At 58.3% G+C, this 19967-nt stretch overlaps 3 protein-coding genes across 5 annotated transcripts in view; 1 reads left to right on the forward strand and 2 right to left on the reverse strand.

Annotated features, from left to right (window-relative positions):
• SQSTM1 (sequestosome 1) overlaps window positions 1-328 on the reverse strand; it is a 26095-nt gene extending 25767 nt beyond the window's left edge. Inside the window, exon 1 of the mRNA XM_040444185.1 lies at window positions 249-328. The gene's annotated coding sequence lies outside the window, so the exon portion shown is untranslated. The remainder of the gene's footprint in view (window positions 1-248) is intronic.
• Window positions 34-9720, forward strand: MGAT4B (alpha-1,3-mannosyl-glycoprotein 4-beta-N-acetylglucosaminyltransferase B). Of its 2 annotated transcripts, none has more exons than XM_040444183.1 (15): window positions 34-196; window positions 5249-5434; window positions 5520-5660; window positions 5751-5884; window positions 6275-6321; window positions 6592-6705; window positions 6931-7006; window positions 7139-7253; window positions 7579-7709; window positions 7852-7914; window positions 8079-8272; window positions 8671-8749; window positions 8835-8922; window positions 9007-9119; window positions 9215-9720. In XM_040444183.1, exons 1-15 carry the CDS (start codon window positions 100-102, stop codon window positions 9236-9238), a joined length of 1602 nt encoding a protein of 533 aa, XP_040300117.1. In that variant the 5' UTR covers window positions 34-99; the 3' UTR covers window positions 9239-9720. The 2 variants fall into 2 exon arrangements, with proteins under 2 accessions (XP_040300117.1, XP_040300116.1); XM_040444182.1 differs by having other exon boundaries at window positions 35-196; window positions 7852-7959.
• A 968-nt stretch (window positions 9721-10688) lies between these two features.
• The window catches only part of LTC4S (leukotriene C4 synthase), a 16069-nt gene continuing 6790 nt past the window's right edge, over window positions 10689-19967 (reverse strand). The window contains exons 1-5 of one of the 2 annotated variants that reach the window (XM_040444190.1): window positions 13449-13958; window positions 11520-11619; window positions 11343-11413; window positions 11174-11255; window positions 10689-10941 (exon numbers count right to left, since the gene is read on the reverse strand). In XM_040444190.1, the coding sequence (XP_040300124.1) occupies window positions 10800-10941; window positions 11174-11255; window positions 11343-11413; window positions 11520-11619; window positions 13449-13506 (453 nt within the window). In that variant the 5' untranslated portion in view covers window positions 13507-13958 and the 3' untranslated portion in view covers window positions 10689-10799. Of the gene's footprint in view, window positions 10942-11173; window positions 11256-11342; window positions 11414-11519; window positions 11620-13448; window positions 13959-19967 lie in introns of those variants that run through there. The other variant, XM_040444191.1, reaches the window with a different exon arrangement.

Here is a 19967-nt window from a genome sequence, read left to right on the forward strand (position 1 = left end):
GAGGAAGGCGCACAGGCAGAAGAGCAGCAGCGTCAGGAAGGTGCCATCGCGGGGCCTTGCGGCCTCGGCCCCGCCGGCGCCCGCCGCGCACCCGAGGAGATGAGGCTCCGCAATGGCACCTTCCTGACGCTGCTGCTCTTCTGCCTGTGCGCCTTCCTCTCGCTCTCCTGGTACGCGGCGCTCAGCGGCCAGAAAGGTGAGCCCCCTCCCCCGCCGGGCCCCGCGCCGCGTCCCACACCTGGGCTCACCTGGGTGCTGGCCGCCGGAGGAGGGTCCGGCCAGTGGCCGCGGGAGGCGGCCGGAAGCCGACGCAGGCGCCCCTTCCCCGCCCGGGCGGCGCGGGAGGACGCCCCTCCCATCCTCGCCCCCACTTGTTTGCTGCCGGAATAGCGAAATTCTCCTCCGGCCTGGGCTGGGCCGCCGGGCCGAGCGGTCAGCAGATGCGCGGTGCGGCGCCCAGGACCCCAGACCGCTCTCCGGGAGTACAGTTACGCCGCTGCTAGGGCTGGTCGCTCCCACGGGCGAGCCGGGGACCTTGGAGTTTCTAGAGAGGGACAGGAACACAAGGTCAAGCGATGGCTGTGGCCGGGTGGTCCCCAAGGTACCCCCTCCAGGCACCTGGGCGGGAGCAGGTACGGTGTTCCTGAGACAGGTGTAAGGGGGCAGCCAGAAATGCAGGCGGCACCCTCCACCCCACACCACCTCTCCACCCCATCCCACTGTGGGGACTGCTCCCTGGGGCCTCCACAGCCCTTCTCCATGACATCTGGCCCCAGAATTATTCTGCAGGAACCTGGGTGCTGGGGAAGCCTTCCTGTGGCTGTCTGGCCCGTGGACAGCCTCATGAGTAGCCAGCCCAGCCCCGGTTACCTGTGAACTTATTTTGTGTGGTCTCATCCAACTTCCACCCCCCCACCTGAAGTTTGGGCAGGCTGGCCAATCTATCACTGTGGCCCTCTGAGCTAGGTCAGCACACCTGGGGATGGGGGTAGGGACAGGCCACAGTACTGGCTGGAGTTGCTTGGTGTTGGCTGAGTTGGCTGGGGCTGAGTGGGGCCTTGGTGAAGGGCTGAGGAGGCCCTCACAGGCCTTGTCCACTGGGCCTGCAGCATGGGAGCCTCCGGGAAAAGCTGCTTCCTTCCTGCCTCCTGGCCTTCCTGCGGGAGGTCTAAGCAGGATCAGGTTAAGGCCAGCTGACCCTCTGCCACCCTCTTACCTCCCGCTTCCCTATTCCCCAACCCTGTGCTAAATGAAACTGGAGGAGGAGGACTGAGGGAGTATCTGGAACCTTCCTGACCCTCCAAGCCACAACGGCCCCCACCTGTCTCCTGCCTGACCAGCCCAGTCTACTGCAATTTGCCAGCCTGTTTGGGTTTGAGGGCTTAGGGCTCCAGAGGCCCTGAAGGGAGATCCTTAGGGCTTGGCACAGATCAGGCATGGCTAGGGCAGAGTTCTCTGTAGATAGGTGTGTCACCAGGGGGGTGGCATTTTGGACCTTTGGAAGAGTAGCCACATAAGCAGACTGGCATGGAGGCCAGGGTGGGGCCATATCTAATGTGCTGGGGCACATCTGTCTGGTCGTGGGTGGGTTGATGAGACAGGGTGCCAGGTCCTGTCCTCAGCCAGGCTGCAGTTCCTGTGTGCCTCTTGCAACAGCCACATGCCCTCAGCTTGGTGTCAGGAGCTCCAGGGCAAGGCCCCCAACTCAACTTGTTCTCTGGGAGCCTAGCTGGCGATAAATCTCCAGAGACAGAAGAGTGAGGGGAGATACCAGTGTTTCCATCTAGGCCCACCCTCTCTGAGAGGGGTATCTGGGAGGCTGGCAACCAAGCAAAAGAAGTGGTGGGCTCAGTTGCAGGATTGCTCTTAGAAGCCCAAAAGCCTGTGAGGTAGGGCGAGGTGTGTGACCTGGGATTTCCTGTCAAGAGCTATCACTGTTTTAAGGGGCCCAGTGGAGCAAGCCAGGGCTTTGGAAGCGTCAAGAAAAGCCTGGATCCGGGCTCTTATGCTAACCCTTCTCATTCTTACATGTAGACAACTGTGTTAAGCCTGTGCGTGGGGGAACCAGACCAAGCCAGTCTGAGGCCAGACTTGACCCCAGCTTCCAGTTTGCAGTGAGTGAGGGGTTTAGGATAGGGCTGGCACAGGCACCAGTACGTACGGGAAAGGCAGAGAAACCCGGATGGGGAAGAAAGGTGGGCTGGGAGCCAGAGAAAGGAGGCAGCAGGAGCTTCCTGGAAGCTCAGGGCCAAGTGCCAGGAAGGACACCTAGGTCTTGGCAAGCTGGACCCTGGATACAAGTTTAGGGCCCACTGTCCTATCCAGCCTTGACCAGATTTGTGCCATGGCTCCACTAGCACTCAAATTGCAGCCCTCAGCCAAGCCCATCACCAGGGAGAACAGCAGACCCTGTGGGGCCCATCCTGTACCCTCCCTAGCATCCCAGCCGCCTCAACCTCAACAACCACAGACACCCTCCTTGACCTCCTGGGAGGGGTGGGTGCAAGGCCTGGAGAGGAGAGGAACACCTGCCCCCACCTGCAGGTTCACAGCAGACCTTCCCTGGGCCTGCCACCTGCCTGTGCCCCTCTGTGCTTGTTTCCCCTTCCCTAAGTACTTGGCAAGGGTCTGTGCCCAGCTTGGCTCTTCAATCTGTTTTTTCAATCGAGAGAGAAGAGGGTGGGGGGGAGACTGTGGTCTCCAAGGTCACGTGTCCTGATTACTCCACCTTCAGGTGGGGGGAGGGGTGGGAAAGGCGCCACTAGGGCGGCCACAGCTGCAGTTCTTCCCTATGGCCAGCTGCGCCAGAGACCAGGCCCTCCACCCCTCCTCCGTGGGCCAGGAAGGTGTGGAGGGAAGAAGCCAAAGTGCCCTCAGCCTTAGCTCCCAGGAACTTCTGTCCCACCCCTCAGGGGCGAGGGGCTCCCCAGGCCTTTGCCCCTCCCATCACTGGAGCTGCCCGCCCCCCACACCCATTCAACACTTCAATCCAGCTACCTAGCCCAAAAAGGTTGCAGGGGGGTGGGGAGGGGTTGCTAGGATGGTCTGACAGAGCCCTGGCACGTCCGGCTCAGCCTGTGGGGAGGTAGGCACCCAGCTTGAGTCTGGCTTTGACGGGCAAGGACAGAATTGCCCCAGAGCCAGGGAAGTCAAGGACAGTGGTCAGTCTGGGGACCTTGCAGGCAGGACAGGAGCAGGGGCAGGCTGCTGAGGGACCGGGCCTGCGGTGTTGAGGGAAATGACAAAGGGTTGGTGTGGGCAGGAGCCAGGGCCTGTCACCTGCTGGTAAGCAGAGGAAGCTCAGGACCTGGGTGGAGGGAGGCTCCTAGGAAGGGAGGCCATGGTGGGGGGAGCAGGCTGGGCCCAGTCCTCGGTGGCCAGGGGACTCAGGTGGCCACTGCTGCTCACCTGGCTTGTCTGCCCCTGCCAGGTTAAGGTTGAACTGAACTCAGCCTACGGAACAGAGAAGGCCTGGGAGGGACAGCAGTCAGAGAGGAGTGAGGCCTCCAACCTCCCCACATGTCACAGAGCAGGCAGCTCCAGAACTCCCTCCTGGGGGCCCTGGCACTAACAGTCCCCCTTTCCTGTCCTGTCGAGCATCTGCCCCAGAGGAGGACACTCCTGGCATCTGGTGCCACCCAACCCTAGGCTGGCTGGGTGGGTGTTTGTTGGGGGTGGCTGGCTCCCGTTCAAGGGGTCAGGTTTCCAGGGTAACCCAGCCACTGAACCCAGCGCAGAGCCTCACAGATCTTGTAACCTGACTCCCCTCCCTCCCCCTCCAGGGATGTCCCTGTGGGGCGAGCTGATGAGTGCAGAGTGCCTTAGGGAGGGTCTGTTTGGCTCAAACCCCACCCCACCCCCACAGCTTCCTCTCCCCCTAGGATTTACCACTTAGACCTCTGCCCTGTGCAGTTTAAGGGGGTGTGTCCTGAGATGACAGAACTTTGCCTTGGTCCTGACCTTTGGTGCCCATAGCTGGGTTGGGGTGGCAACACCATCCCAGGGCATTCTGGGGGCTATGACCCCACCAGGGATCAAGGAACAGAAGAGCTGCCTAGGGATGGGAAGGGAGTTCTGGAAGGCTTCCCTGACTTGAAAACTGAACTTTGAAACTAGGCCTTGAAGGTTACATGGGTTTTCGTTTGGCCCGGAAGAGAAGAGGGGATCTCAGGCAGAAGAGATGGCACAAGCAAAGGCACAGACACGAGACAAGGAAAAGGAGTTGTACGTGGTGGCAACTAAAGAGGGCAAACCCGAGATTAGAAAAGACATTGTGTGCACAGCCCTGCGGGACCTGGCTGTGGCACCAGCCACAGGCAGGGATGTCTCCTCCTTGCTCACTGGTCCCTGCCAAACCAGGGGAGCTAGGTACTTGGCACCCTGCAGAGCCCTTTCCACTGTCAGGAAGCCCCACCTCTGTGCTGCTTCGGGATGGCATGCAGACCCTTGGAGGTGGCACATGTCCAGTACAGGTCTCCAGAGAAGTGGGTCTCTGGCCATCCAGAGCTTGTTCCCTCTCTCCTGCTAACTTACTGAGTGACCCGGGACTAGTTCCTCAATTTCATTTGCTCCTCTGAGCACTGGAGACTGTGACTGCAGCAGCTACCTCTTGGGGCTGGAGTGAGACAGAGAATCCAGAGTTGGTGCTTAGTGCAGAATGGGTCCTGGGGCCCATCAGGAGGATAGAATGAGAGTCTGGAGAGGGCTATCCCTAGAGGGCCTTGGGGCAGCCTATGGTCTGCTCTGTGAACACAGGTGGGGAGCAGAGGAGAGAGGCTGAGAGGAGGGAGAGGGAAAGGACAGAGAGCTGGGTCCTTGTGCCGTGGATGGGATGTTGGCATCCCATCTCCTGGAAGAAGCAGATGCTGCAAGAAGAAGCGAGAAGGGGCTTTGGGAGCCACTAGGTGAGGATTCAGTCTATTGGCCGACCTGGAAGTGATCCTGCAGCCTTTCCTCAGATGTTTCCTCAAAGGTGAAGACAAAAGGGTAGGGGGAGAGTACTGAAGAAGACCAATCCTTCCAGTGAAGACTTTGCTCCCCATGGTGTGAGTGTCATTGTGACTTCAGAGTGACCCTAATGTACACACCTCCTCCCCTCCACCCCCGGACCTGGCATGTGGCAGGCACAAGAACAGATGTAGATGGGCTATCGCACAGATGGGCACAAAAATGTGCGTACTGGCTCACTCGAGGGGCAGTAGGTCAGTGCTTGGCTGCCCCCTGGTGACAGCGTGCGAACTACCCACAGGGGATGTGGTGGACGTGTACCAGCGGGAGTTCCTGGCGCTGCGTGACCGGCTGCACGCGGCTGAGCAGGAGAGCCTCAAGCGCTCTAAGGAGCTCAACCTGGTGCTGGACGAGATCAAGAGGGCTGTGTCGGAGAGGCAGGCGCTGCGAGAGGGGGAGGGCAATCGCACCTGGGGCCGCCTGACTGGTGAGCGCTGGAGCCACACGAGGCAGGGGAGGCGGGGCTAATCGCAGGCCGCGTGGTCTGAGCCGTCCCTTCCCGACCCACCCAGAGGATCCACGACTGAAGCCGTGGAACGTCTCGCACAAGCACGTGCTGCACCTGCCCACCGTCTTCCATCACCTGCCGCACCTGCTGGCCAAGGAAAGCAGCCTGCAACCTGCCGTGCGCGTGGGCCAGGGCCGTACTGGAGGTAGGGGCGGGTCCCGAGAGGGGCTAGAGGCGGGGATGGGAGGGGGGCGTCCCGGCATCCAGCCAGTATGCGATCTCCGCGCCCCTGCAGTGTCGGTAGTGATGGGCATCCCCAGCGTGCGGCGGGAGGTGCACTCGTACCTGACAGACACGCTGCACTCGCTCATCTCGGAGCTGAGCCCGCAGGAGAAGGAGGACTCGGTCATCGTGGTGCTGATCGCCGAGGCGAGTGGGCTGGGGTACGGGGTGGGGGTGGGGGCATTCAGAGAACACACGGCACAAAACAAGGAGAAATAAAACAGCAACATTCCGGAGGAAAAAACTTACCAGAAGCTCAACTGTCAGATTCATTCACAAATTTATGAAGGGAAAAAAAGAAACAAGTTTTAGCGCCGCCTCGTGGAGATGCCAGTTACCTAGGCTGCCCCACCCCTGAGGCCCCAGGTACAGCTTTTTGTGAGGCACTATGGTCCCCAGGCCCAGACTTATTCGGCCCTCAGGATGGGGGGCTCACTTCTGTGCATGGGGTCATCTGAAGCCTGCACGCTTCTGACCCCAAGCCATTTGGGGCCAGGCTGAAGCCAGGCTTAGGGAGGGCTCTTGGTCTCCCCACAGACTGACCCACAGTACACCTCGGTGGTGACAGAGAACATCAAAGCCTTGTGAGTACTGGCAGTCCAATAAAGCTGGTGCGGGGAGGGCTTTGCAGGGTGCTGGGCAGGCAAGTGCCTGCTTCTCATTTTAGCTGAAAGAGGGTGGGTAGAGAGAGGTGGCCTAGCCCCTCTGGAGCCTGACTGCCTCTAGGATGGGTGTGGTGTTGGGCAGTGTCTGCTTGGTGGGCCTTAATAAAGGGACAGGGTCTGGCTAGCTCGGCTCTGCCCTAACTCTGGTGCCTGGACGCTGCACACCCACCCGCCTTTCCTTTCCCCCAGGTTTCCCACGGAGATCCATTCTGGGCTCCTGGAGGTCATCTCCCCTTCCCCCCACTTCTACCCTGACTTCTCCCGCCTCCGAGAGTCCTTTGGGGACCCCAAGGAGAGAGTCAGGTACTAGCATTCCCCCCTCTCCCGGGCCCCAGCCACCCACCCACCTGTGCTGAGAACCCAGTCTGTTGGTGCCAGTCACCCAGGCACTTCCTTGCCGTGCCTCCATTTATCCATTGGAGGCCCCCTACATGGGGTTGGGATGGGGGGTCCAACCCACCCAGTGGCCTCTGTGGTAACCACACTGGAGGTGGAGGGGTCTGAGCTCCCGAAGCCCCTACCCCACAGGTGGAGGACCAAACAGAACCTCGATTACTGCTTCCTCATGATGTATGCGCAGTCCAAAGGCATCTACTATGTGCAGGTCAGCACTGAGACCCTGCTCCGCACCCCCCTCCTCACCAGCCCTGGACCCTGGCTGGGCCCAGGTGGTGAGCCCCACCATGCCCCATGCCCATCCTGAGTCTGGATCCTCCTTCTGCCCACCACTGTGCAGCTGGAGGATGACATTGTCGCCAAGCCAAACTACCTGAGCACCATGAAGAACTTCGCCCTGCAACAGCCTTCTGAGGACTGGATGATCCTGGAGTTCTCCCAGCTGGGCTTCATTGGTGTGCCCCCCCGCCCGACCCCATTCCATTGACCCCACCAGGCCCCTCAGTCCAGCCTACCTCTGCCTCCTATGGCCCTGGTACCACACAGGGTCATGCTTGTGAGCTTTGCCAGGAGTGTCTGTTTTCACCCTCCCTGTGCCTCCACATGTCGGGGCTCCCTACCCCTGGCTGCCCCCTTGTGCTCGCACCTGCCTACAGCTGGCCATAGAGCTTGCTGTGGGAACCTCCTTGGTGACCCTCCCCCCCCCCCCCCCCCCCCCAGGGATTAAGAGGAAGTAGGGCAGGGCAGAGCTGCCCACCCAGCACGCTTTTCCACCCCCAGGGAAGATGTTCAAGTCGCTGGACTTGAGCCTGATTGTGGAGTTCATCCTCATGTTCTACCGGGACAAGCCCATTGACTGGCTCCTGGATCACATCCTGTGGGTGAAGGTCTGCAACCCTGAGAAGGATGCGGTGAGCGGGGGCTGCACAGAGGTGGGGGGGGGCGGTGGGGTACATGGCTTCCAGCATGGAATATGTCCGTGTCCACGTGCCACCTGACATGGGGAGACAGCAGAGCCAAGCTGAGCCCTAGGGCGTCCCCCTCCCCCTGCAGAAGCACTGTGACCGGCAGAAGGCCAACCTTCGGATCCGCTTCAAGCCATCCCTCTTCCAGCATGTAGGCACTCACTCCTCACTGGCGGGCAAGATCCAGAAACTGAAGGTGGGCGGTGCTACACGGAACTGGCCGGGTACAGGCAGAGCCCAGGCCCAGGTGGGGCAAGTGGGAGGCAGGGCAAGATCAGGGCCCTCCCTAGCACCACTGTCCCTCCTTGGTGTCAGGACAAGGACTTTGGGAAGCAGGCGCTGAGGAAGGAGCATGTGAACCCACCGGCCGAGGTGAGCACAAGCCTCAAGACATACCAGCACTTCACCCTGGAGAAGGCCTACCTGCGCGAGGATTTCTTCTGGGCCTTCACACCTGCTGCAGGGGACTTCATCCGCTTCCGCTTCTTCCAGCCGCTGCGTCTTGAGCGGTCAGTACCAGTGCCCCTTGTTCTGCCTTGGGGGAGTGGCAGGGTAGCCACCAGGGTACAGGCCTCACTACAAATTTCTGGACCTGCACATGCCCCTCTGTGAGCACCCCCAGCAAATCACTTAACCTCACCATGCCTCAGTTTCCATATCTGAAAAGTGGGGTTCATAGTGGCAGCTACTTGAAGTCAGGCAGTGCCCACAGGAGTTCTGTGACACTGGCCCATCACCATCATTGCCCTGCATAGCCCAGTGGCTGCCCCAGGTGGTACCCAGACTCCTTCAGACGCCAGGGCCCACCCCCTACACTCCTGGCCCAGGCGTGGCCTTTGGTCTGCTAGACAGTGTGCCAGTGCAGCACCCCGCCCCTGCAGCAGCTCACAGGCCTGTCTGGCTGCAGGTTCTTCTTCCGCAGCGGGAACATTGAGCACCCAGAGGACAAGCTCTTCAACACATCCGTGGAGGTGCTGCCGTTTGATGTGAGTGTGATGGGGTGTGGCTATACACTGATGCCTGCCCCTCCCACAGCCACTGGCTTCAGCCCCTTTCTTTTTTTGCTCCCAGAACCCCCAGTCAGACAAGGAGGCCCTTCAGGAGGGCCGCTCAGCCACTCTGAGGTACCCTCGGAGCCCTGATGGCTACCTCCAGATAGGTGAGTGGAGGGGGGCAGGTGGAGGTGGGGGGAGTAGGCTAAGTTGGGGTCTGGAGGCAATCTCTCAGCGCTGCCCTCCCTCAGGCTCCTTCTACAAGGGTGTGGCAGAAGGTGAGGTGGACCCAGCCTTTGGCCCCCTGGAAGCACTGCGCCTCTCCATCCAGACAGACTCTCCAGTGTGGGTCATTCTGAGCGAGGTAAGCTAGACGGCACAGGACAGGGAGCTGGTCAAAGTAGCTAGACCAGGGCTGAACTCTGAGGCCCCAGCTGACCCCAAACCCCGTTCTTATAGATCTTCCTGAAAAAGGCCGACTAAGCGGAGGGCTTCTGAGGGTGCACTTTGGCTGGCCATGAAGCCCATGAGACCTGGGAGACCTGGGATGTTGTGGCTACTGCCCCTGGAGGGCCAGGCGTCACCGCCCCAAGCCTGAGGGGTTCTGCCCAGCGCTCCCCGCTCTGCAAGCCCGGGATCCCCAGGCCTGGGATCGCCGCTGGCCCGGAGGCCCCAGGAGCTGGTGCTGCCCCCGCCCGCCCGGCCGCGGGAGGAGGCAGGCGGCCCCCACACTGTGCCTGAGGCCGGCCTGTGCCGCCCGCCCGGAACCGTTCGCACCCCGGCCGGCTTGAGCCAGGCCGTTTTAGAAGAGCTTTTTCCTGGGCGCCCGCTGTCTCCGGCGCGAACACTGGAATGCATATACTACTTTATGTGCTGTGTTTTTTATTCTTGGATACATTTGATTTTTTCACGTAAGTCCACATATACTTCTATAAGAGCGTGACTTGTAATAAAGGGTTAATGAATCGAGAGCCTCCCATGTGAGTGTTCCAAGCTCCCGCTGGTGGCGGGAGGCCAGGTGCCTGGCAATGCCACCCCTGCCCGCTGCCACCTCAGCCCTCCGTGCAGCTCTAAACCGCATTTCCTAGAGGGCCCAGGCCGCAGGGTCGGTAACTCCTGGGTGGAGGCGGCGCGGAATCCCGGTCCTGGCGACCCAAACCGCCTCTGCTTCCTGAGGACCATCTTCCCCCCGCCAAAGGCGCCCCCTAGCTTCCATCATCCGTCCCAACTGCCTGCTCCAGAGGCGGCCTCTCAAGCCCAAGGCATCCCGACCTCCTGTTTCATGAGTCCCAGCCCGGCCCTGGTCCACGGTACCGAAGCCCCCCACCCGCCGCCCCAGCTCACCTTCCGCCCCGTCTCCCGGTCGCTAACACATTTTAGGGTCTCCCGCCCACCTCGGGGCCTGTTCACTGCCTGGAAAGCTCCTCTCCACGGACGCAGCTAAAAAAACAATCACCTCTTTAGGGACGGTCTGCCCGGCCTGCAGGCCTTCCCCAGGTCTGGTCCCACAGGGCACCCGGACGTTTCCCTGAGTGCGCCCGTCACAACTACAATGACCACGTTGGTCGTCGCCCCCATGCCTCTGAGGCAGGGTGCCCTGAACATCCACACTGTGCCAGCTGGCAGGGACCGAGTGCTGACCGAGGAAAGTCCCCAGTGTCAGCTGTGAAAGCCAGGGGACGGGGAAGAGGGCGGCTGGGGAACAGTGAAGGGGCAGGCCTCAGAGGAGGAGACAGGCGACTACAGCGCTGAACGCGGGGAGAAGGAGCCGTGGGGTGAGCCCCGACGGAAAGGGCGGCCGTGGGCCCGGCCGAGAGGACCCTTTTCTTCTGCAGCCCCACACCCAGGAAGCCTACCCGACCGCTGCGGCCCAGGGCTGGGCTCCACAGCCCGCAGTGCGCGATCCCCTCCGACCTAGAGAGTGAATTCGGAGCCCGGTCACCGGCACTTTAATTGAAGATTAAGGATAAAGAGAGCACCCCCTCCCTTGTCCTCCCGGAAGCTCTGGCTTTTCTCCCGTTCCGTCGACCTGGCGTCCTCCATCTCAAACCCTGGGCAGCAGCGTCCGGAACGGTCCAAGGAGCGAGGCGCGCAGCGCGGCCGGGAGAAAGTGGACTAGCAGGCCGAGCGCCGCCAGCGCTACCAGCAGCCAGAGCGCGCTCGCGCTCGTGTACAGGGGAGCCAGCCTAAGGGCAGGGTTCAGCGGGGGCGGGGCGGAGCGACGGCGGCTCCGCCCACCTACCCTGCCGCCCAGCTCCACCCACCTCCGCCCAGCTTGGCCAGGACCCGTCCCCCGCCCAAAAGGGACCCACCTCCAGCCAGTCTCCCAGTTTCGCTGCCCGGATGGTCAAGACTCCTCCCACAAACCGCCTTTCCCCGGACCCACGTGACCTCCCCGAGCCCCGCCCCTGCTCTCACCTTTGCTGCGGCGAGCGCGCGTAGCCCTGAAAGTAGCGGAGACGCGCGAAAAGGTAGACCAAACCGCACAGGGCCGCCGCACCTGGGAGAGGGGCGGGCGGGGCTAGGTGAGCCAGTTGGCGCGAGACCCTGTGGTTCCAGGGCGTGCACGCCCGCCCCGAGCCCAGACCTTCGTGAAAGAAGATTCCGGCGACCCAGAGCGTGGCGAGGAACAGCGGGAAGTACTCGCTGCAGTTCACTCTGAGGTGGGGGCGGGGCGGCGTGAGGGCGCGGGCGGGGGGCCTCGGACCCTGCAGCTGTCCGGGCTCCCTCCCTTCCTGCCCCAAGCCCTCCCTCCGCGCCTCACTGGGCTCGGTAGACACGCTCGAACTCGGGCGGGCCGGTGGTGAGCGGCGGCGACACGCGGAAGGCTCTGCGTGCAGAGATCACCTGCAGGGAGAAGTAGGCTGGGGGCGAGTAGGGGCGGGAGTCAGGTCTGGCTGCCCCGAGGCCCGCAACCTCCGCCAGGTTCCCACCTTTTCTCCTTTCTACACGCTGAGCTTGTCATGATTCCCCTTTAAAGCCCCCATGGAAAATAAAGTCCTCCCGAGGGGACCTCGTGCCCCCTCTCTGGGCTTGTCCTGTGTCCAAGATGTTCAAGGGGAGGGCAAGGTCCCTCTTCCCCCACCCTGAGATGCGTCATAGTTACACCTGTACTAGGGAGGGGCCCTCAAGCTTAGGACTGTGCTCCTGAATCCTTTGACTTGCAAAACACAGACAAATGACCAGCTCCCACTCTAGACATGATCTTGGCTCTGGGGGTCCCTGAATAGGGCATGCCACCAGGGCTTGAGGGCAGAGTTGTCTGCATTCTCCCTGGTGCAGGGGAGCACACACCCTGTGGTTTACAGTTCCTGGTCCCCATCGATAGAGAGGCGGATGCAGTGGGGGGTGGGGAGGGCTCCTGACCCTACTTCCGGCCAGGATCACTCAAGCCTGGGGCCCTGTGCCTCCAAACTGTGGTGTGGTCTTCTGCTTTAGTTTCTCTGCTCAGGTGCTCTGGACTCTGCCCTAAGCCTGACATACATCCTCTCCCCTACCCCCCAGTTGGTTGCTACTGAGACTCATCTAGTCCAACACCAGGCCTCCAGGGCTCTGCCTTCCCCTGCACCGCCCCCCCCCCCATCCTGTTCCAGCATGGATGGATGTAAGTGCACAAGGGCCCTTCTCTTGGTCTCACGGCAGGCCCCCATCACACACACAGCTCCAGTGCTGGTTGTCTTCAGCTATCTTCCAGCAAGTCCTGTGGCGCTGGTGCGCTTGGTATGAGGCCTTCTGAAGAAATATCCCATCCCAAGTGCACTGTGGGTGCCAAGGCTATGTGGACCATCACAGTGTAGGAGCTAGAGGGGGGTCCCATGGCTACGTGAGGAGGGGCTAAGAACCGACCTTGCCAGTGCAGCAGGAGATCCAGTCAGCCTGTCTGCTCTGGCCCTTCCAGGGTCCCTGCCCAGGCTGAGCCTTGTCCTGCCCATACAGTGTGGGGTAATGGCGTCCCAAGTGGTAAAGACATCTAGCCTCGGAACATGTCCTGTAGGGCCAGTCTAAAAGGCCACCATGTAATTTTGGAGGGCCAAGCAGCAGGTTCCAGCCCTGTCTAGCTCTATGCCATCCCAGCATAGAGAGAATGCCTTTGAAGGCAAAGCCGGGTCCTGCTGGGACCCCCAGAAAGAGGATAGCTGGAGAGGGCAGGGATCAGCTGGACCAGGGCCACCCCAGGCCCATGGCTGACCCACTTCTGTACCCACCATCAGATCACCCTTTCATTCTGGTGCCCCCCCATCCCAGATCCTAGAGCCTAACACACCTGCATGCCCCACCTGCTCCCTGAAAGCCCTTGCCCTCTTCCAGGGTTCTATATCCCATCCCCAGCCCACACAAGGCATGCCTACCTCAGTTGTCCCTCAGGGGCCTTTTTCCATTTCACTGTCCCCTCCCTTGGTCAGGCACCCATGTCAGCCTTGGTCCCTGCCCAGGGTTTCACAGTTCACCCTGCAAATACTCCTTCCACGGCTTTCCCTGTCCCTAACCAAGGACAGCACAAGCGTCTCAGCCCCGGGGTATCCCAGCCTTCACTGGTGCCAGAAGAGCTTGGGCACCAGGAGTCTGGGCCAGAAGCCCTGCCTCTGCCCCGCACCCACTCTGGGCCCTCCAGCACCTCCCCGGGGCCTGGAGGGCAGAAGACAGGCTGCAGGAGTTCAGGGCCCACCCACCTCCCAAACAGGAGCCAGCGCACCTTGCAGCAGGACTCCCAGGAGGGTGACAGTGGCCAGAAGAGCCACGTCGTCCTTCATGGTGCTGGCAGGTCTGTCAGCCAGGCTGGTGTGTGGAAAGGAACTGGGGAGCTTTTATCAGCCCCTTTCCGCTGGCTCAGAGGCTGGCTCAGAGGCTGGTCAGGGAGAGGAAGACTGGCTCGATCTCCCCGCCCCTACTTAGTGGAGGGGGCACGACAGAGGGGTGTGGCCATGGCCAGCAAGAGCCTAGGAGCCTGGTCAGGCTAGGCAGACAGAAACCAGGGCCAGACAAAGCCTGGGCAGGACAGAGCAGCAGGCTGGGGACAACCCGGCCCCACCACTTCCTCCCAGGCATTCTTGCCTCTTCTATGCCTAGTCCTGTGCTGACAGAGCCCAAGCTATCCACCTGGGCACACCATAGTGTTGGGTCAACCCAGTGTCCTTCAGGCCCTGTACCCTCAGCAGGTCCTAGGTGGCTCTCCAGACCTCCCCTTGTCCTGAGTCTGGTCTCAGGAAACCAGAGGATCCTACCTGAACTAGCCCCCTCACCCCCCACACAACATGCCTACACCACTTCCTATTGATCAAGTCCTGCTTATTCTCAAATCCACCCCGCCCACCCCCCCCCCCCCATGCACTTTCCAAGCCCTGCCCTGCCCCGGTCATCTCTCACCTGGACACAGGTCATGGGTTCCTCCAGGGTTCCCAGCCCTGACCCCACTCCCACCCATACACACCCACTTACCTATTTCCCTGATCACAGCCCAGGGCTCTTATATAACATGCAATTCTGACAGCAGGGCAGTCCGGGCACCCAGACCAATTGGGCACAGCTGAGTCCCTGCTCCCCTCGAGAAACCTGATGCCCGCCGGTCTCACAGCTCCCTGGGCTCCATGCACACAGGCCATCCTGAAGCCCACCTTGCTGGCCCGGAAGGATGGGTCAGCCCACCCAGGGTGGTTGAGCCCAGCATCTCCTGGGACTCACACCTCAGAACAGTCACCTGCTGTTTCTGCCTGCCCAGGGTCCCTCCTTCCTGAGGTTCCAACCCTTCCTATTGTCAGGTCCTGTGGTGTGGACATAGCTGCCTCCCACCCCTCCTGGGCTTGAGGGATGAACGTATGAGTCCAAACTGACTGAGCCAAGGCTAACTCAAGATGGTGAGATGCAGTTCTGGAAACTTTCTAAGGACTTTGGGAAGGGGAACTCAAAGTGAGGAGGAAGATTTCTGAGGGCCATTTTAGGGCTACTGGCCAACCTGAGGAAGACAGAGCTAACGCAAGGCCACGCTTTGAGGAGAAAGGTGGCCAGTGTCCTAGAGCCTCCTGGGACCACCTTGCCTGGGACCCACCCCCCCTCCCCCCCCACCTCCCAGCCCCTGGCCATTCAGCCTTTCCGTTGTATAACACAGCCACTTCTCCTTTTGGCTCAAGCTGGTTGGAGGCGGGTTTTGGTCAGCTGTGGCACAGTCCAGACTGATACCTGAGCACAGGCAGGAGCTGGCAAGGCCACAAGCAGGCACAGGCCATGCCGTGGGATGAACAGAGCAGCTGGGTCTTTGGGGCAACTGCCACTGCTTTTAGTCTTGGGCCATTGTGATCTCCTGGCACCCTCTGCCTGGTCTCTCTGGGGGAGTCTCCATATGTCAGGGTCATGTGACCTCTGAAGCTCTATCCTTGCCACCCAGCTGGCCTCCTTCCTTGCCGTCCGCAAGCCTGGGTTCCAGCCCAAGAGCTTTGTTGCTTGCTGGGCTCCCCAAGAACCCCTTTTACCCTCTCACGGTCTGGCCAATGCCCAACAAATGCCCCTTGCCATCATTGCCCCCAGCAAACCAGCTGCTCCCCAGGGGCCGCAGCGGGCTCCTCAGAGGCAGGGATGGGTCTCCGTGTCTGTGCCCTGCTTTGGACCAGCTTGCCAGTCACCATGGCAGGTGCTCAATGGTGGAGAAATGACTGACAGAAGCTCAGAAAGAGACTGGAGCACAAGGGAACAGATGCCAGACGTGCCCTCGAGCTCTCTCTCTGCCTGCTCAGCACTCCTGTCCTCCCTGAAAGTGGTCCTGACCACAGCCCCCTGCTCTGGCCACCCCTCTTGACCCCAGCTGGGACCCCAGGAGCAGGCAGACTGTGTGCCAGCGTGTTTGCGTGAAACACATGTGTCCGTGGCGGTCATGGCATGTGTTTCTCAGGGCCCCTGGGCTTGCTAGCATGTTGGAGTTCATCTGGGCCTATGTGTGTGTCCGTGGGTCTCTGTGCATTTCAGGGGCTTCTCTCTGCCAGACTTTCATTTCCTCTGAGGCCTAGACATCTTCCCTTCCAAGCTGATCCCCTTCCCTGACAACAGGAAGCTGAGGCAGCTTCTGAGGAAGTCCTGGGGCAGATGTCCAGGCAGTAACTGGGGTCTCCACCCCTGGAGCTCTCCCCAGATCCTGCAGTTTCCACCTTGCTCCCTCTGCCCTTGCCCAGTCTCTCAGAGCCCTGCCTAGGCTGTGCCTGCTCTGGCTGACAGAGGTCCAGCCCGGGGCCCTCCAGGCAATGGGCCACCCACTCACCCTCCTGGGCAGCCCTTGTTAGACGCTCACCTCATGAAGGAAGTGTAAAAGCCCCTCCCTGAGCCCCTGCTGGACATTCCTCTGCCCTCCAGCCCCTACAGGGCCCCGAGGAACCTTCTAGAAGCTGAGCTCACCAAGGATCTCTGGAGAGTGATAGAGTCAGCAGAACCATTATGTTGAGAAGAAACCACAATTTCAGAACAATAGACCACCATAAGCAGTGCAGAACTCGGACACTAAACTAAATTTAAAAAGGTGGGGAGCACGGGGCTGGCTCAGTTGGAAGAGCATGTGAATCTTGATCTCGGGGTTGCAAGTTCAAGCCCCACATTGGGTATAGAGATTACTTAAATAAACTTAAAAAACAAAAAAGATGTTGAAATGATTTTACTTACCCAAAAAGTTGCAAAAATAGTACACAGTTTCCATATACCCTTCACCCATCTCACTCTAAGGTGAAAATCTGATTTAACCATAATTCAGTTATACAAACTAGGAAATTAACCTTGACACAAACCTATCAGCCATTCTACAGGTATCATTCAAATTTCCCCCAATTCTCCCACTAAAATAGGACAAGGACTTAAAAACATTATGCTAAGTTGTGCCCCAAACACAAAAGACCACATAGCGTATGACTCTCATTATATGAAATGTCCAGCAAAAGCAGATCAGAAGAAACAGAGAACAGATCACAGGCAGCCTGGGGGTGGAGGGGCAGATATGAGGAAGATGTTCTAGAACTGGATTATGGGGATGTTTGCACAGCTCAGTAAATTTACTCAAAGTCACTGGATTGTACACTTAAATTGGGCAAATGTTGTGGTATGGAAATTGATTCTTGAACAAGACAGGGGTTAGAGGTAGCAACAGTCAAAAATCAGAATTCCCCCCAAACTTAACTACTAATAGCCTACTGTAGACCAGAAGCCTTATCCATAACATAATAATTAACACATATTTTGCATTTTACATGTATTATACAGTATATTCTTACAATAAAGTAAGCTAGAGAAAATTAAGAAAATCGTGAGGGACCACCTGCCTGGCTCAGTCTGTAGAGCATGCGACTCTTGATCTCAGCGTTATAAATTTGAGCCCCACATTGGGTGTAGAGATTACTTAAAAATAAAATCTTAAAAAAAAAAGAAAATCATAAGGAAGAGAAAAAACATTTACAATACTGTACTGTATTATTGAAAAAAAAAATCCACGTATAAGTGGACCTGCGCAGTTCAAACCCGTGTTGCTCAAGGGGTCAACTGGACACCTCAGTAAAGCAGAGTGCGAGCAGGGGTGGGGAGAGGCAGAGAGAGAGAGGGAGACACAGAATCCGAAGCAGGCTCCAGGCTCTGAGATGTCAGCCTAGAACCCGAAGGCTTGAACTCCCAAACCATGAGATCATGACCTGAGCCAAAGTGGGACGCTTAACTGAGCCACCCAGGTGCCCCTAAGCTTTCTGCACAAAAAAATAAAGACCTATGATGATAGCATGTCTTGCTCCTTTCAGCCCAGCCTGCCCCCAGCCCACACTCCACCTGCAGAAACACCTCACAGATTCATGGCTCTGATCTTGGTCCTCCTCAACCTGGTGCTATTCAGGCACTGGGGCCCCTTAGACAACCCCCTAGGACTCCTGGGACCCTTCCCTGGCTACCCTTGTCCCTTTCTGTTTTCCTGGGTTTTCTATCTACCCAGCCTTCCAGGAGTGTCTGTGAGGGAATGCCTCTGCTCCACCTTATCTCTGGCTCTGTGTGTAGTGGGTGCTCAAAAAAACATACCCATGAAGGGGCAAAGACTTCCCAGCTGGCCTGGCTGCCCTTCCACCCCCTCCCCTTGGAAACCATTGAACTGAGAATAGGGAAACAGTGACCTGAGTAAATAGAACAGATCCCTTTAGAGGATGGGGGGGCGGGCAGGGCACTTGCCATAGTGTTGCAAGGTTTTTACAAGGACACCTGGCCTCTGCTTCAGCCAGTGGGTTCTGGGCCTGGGAACTGATTTGGGTCTGGAAATGGGCAAGGGATCAGGAGTTTCCACTGGCTCGGCTAACCTAGGTTTCTGCTGATCCATTCTTTTTTTTTTTTTTTTTTAAGTTTATTTTGAGAGAGACAGAGACAGCATGAGTGGAGGATGGGCAGAGAGAGAGGGAGGCAGAGAATCCCAAGCAGGCTCTGAACTGGCAGGACAGAGCGCAACGTGGGGCTCGAACCCAGGAAACCATGAGATCATGACCTGAGCCGAAATCAAGGGTCAGACGCTCAACCGACTGAGCTACCCACGTGCCCCTCTGCTGACCCATTCTTGATCTCTTTTGGTTATATCTGTTAAGCAGCATACCCTCGTCGGCTGCCCATCTCTCTGGTCACTAGGTCACATTCTGCACGCCATCACTCTAGACTCTGCCATTCTGATCTTGCCAACCATCATGGTAGTCATTGACACCTGGCTTGCGATAGGTGTATGCCACCACCTGGCCTCTATTTTTCTTTCTTTCTTTCTTTCTTTCTTTCTTTCTTTCTTTCTTTCTTTCTTTTTCTTTCTTTCTTCCTTCCCTCCCTCCCTTCTTTCTCTTCCTTTCTTTCTTTCTCTTCCTTCCTTCCTCTCTTTCTTTCTTTTCTTTCTATTTCTTTCTTCCTTCCTTCCCTCCCTCCCTCCTTTCTTTCTTTCTTTCTTTCTTTCTTTCTTCCCTCCTTCCTTCCTTTCTTCCTCTTCCTTCCTTCCTTTCTTTCTTCCTTTCTTTCTTTTCCTTCCTTCCTTTCTTCCTTCCTTTCTTTTTTAAGAGAGAGAACGAGAGAGCTGGGGAGAGGGGCAGAGGGAGAGAGAATCTCAAGCAGGCTCCATGCTCAGTGTGGAGCCTGACTCAGGGCTCAATCCCATGACCCTGGGATCATGACCTGAGCCGAAATTGGACGCTCAACTGAGTCAACCATGCAGGTGCCCCTGGCCTATATTATTTCTGTCTCTTTTCATCTCCATTGTTCCAAAGGCACCGGGTTCTGTCATGGCTATCACCCATCCCAGACTACAGGGGCCATGGAGGCAGGTAACAAACCCAAGTGTGTTCTGGGCCTCCCAAAAAGAGTCTTAGCCAAGTTCCACTTCACAGTGAATTAGCTGGGCCCAAGACCCCTGGGGCATCTCCCTGGCTCCTAGATGTATTATGGGACAGTCCTACTAGGCAGCTGGCATTGTGCAAAAAAGAGTTTACACAACAGGGCCATGATCACTGTCCTTGCAAGGTCAGCCCTCAGCTAACATCTGCCAACTTAGATTTTGGGAAAGTTCCCACCATTAACTGATAAGAATGGCTCACTTGCCTAACCTGTTTGGGTTTATGTGGAACACCTACACTCATTGGGAGTCTGGAATTTTGGTTCATGCTAGACAGACAGAACCTACATGCCAGCCCCCTATTAAAAACCTGGGGTGCTGGGGCACTTGGATGGCTCAGTCAGTTGAATGTCCAACTTTGGTTCAGGTCATGATCTCACGGTTTGTGAGTTTGAGCCCCACATCAGGCTCACTGCTGTCAGCACAGAGCCTGCTTTGGATCCTCTGTCCCCCTCTCTGTCTCTACCTCCCCTGCTCATGCTCTCTCTTTCAAAAATAAATATACATTAAAAAAAAAAAAAACCCAGGGTGCTGAGTCTCTAATGAGTTTCCCTGGTTGGCCACATTTCATGTCTTCACATCTTACTGCTGGAGGAATTAAGCATGTGGCTCCAATGACAGGGGCTCTTGGAAGCTTGTGCCTGGTTTCTCTGGTCCTCACACTGTGTGCCTTCTCCCCTTTGCTGACTTTGATCTGTATCCATTGGCTGTAATCCAGCATGGCTTACGACTGAGCGCCAGGAGCTGTACTATGAGCCCCACTATGGCTGAGTCCTAGGGGTGCTGTCAGCACATCACGGGACCTGGGCTGGTCTTGGGGACCCTCTGATACAGGCAGATTCACACATTGGCTCC

This window comes from Herpailurus yagouaroundi, unplaced genomic scaffold (genome assembly GCF_014898765.1).
Source record: "Herpailurus yagouaroundi ecotype Mexico unplaced genomic scaffold, PumYag 192, whole genome shotgun sequence".
NCBI classification, from domain to species: Eukaryota; Metazoa; Chordata; class Mammalia; order Carnivora; family Felidae; genus Herpailurus; species Herpailurus yagouaroundi.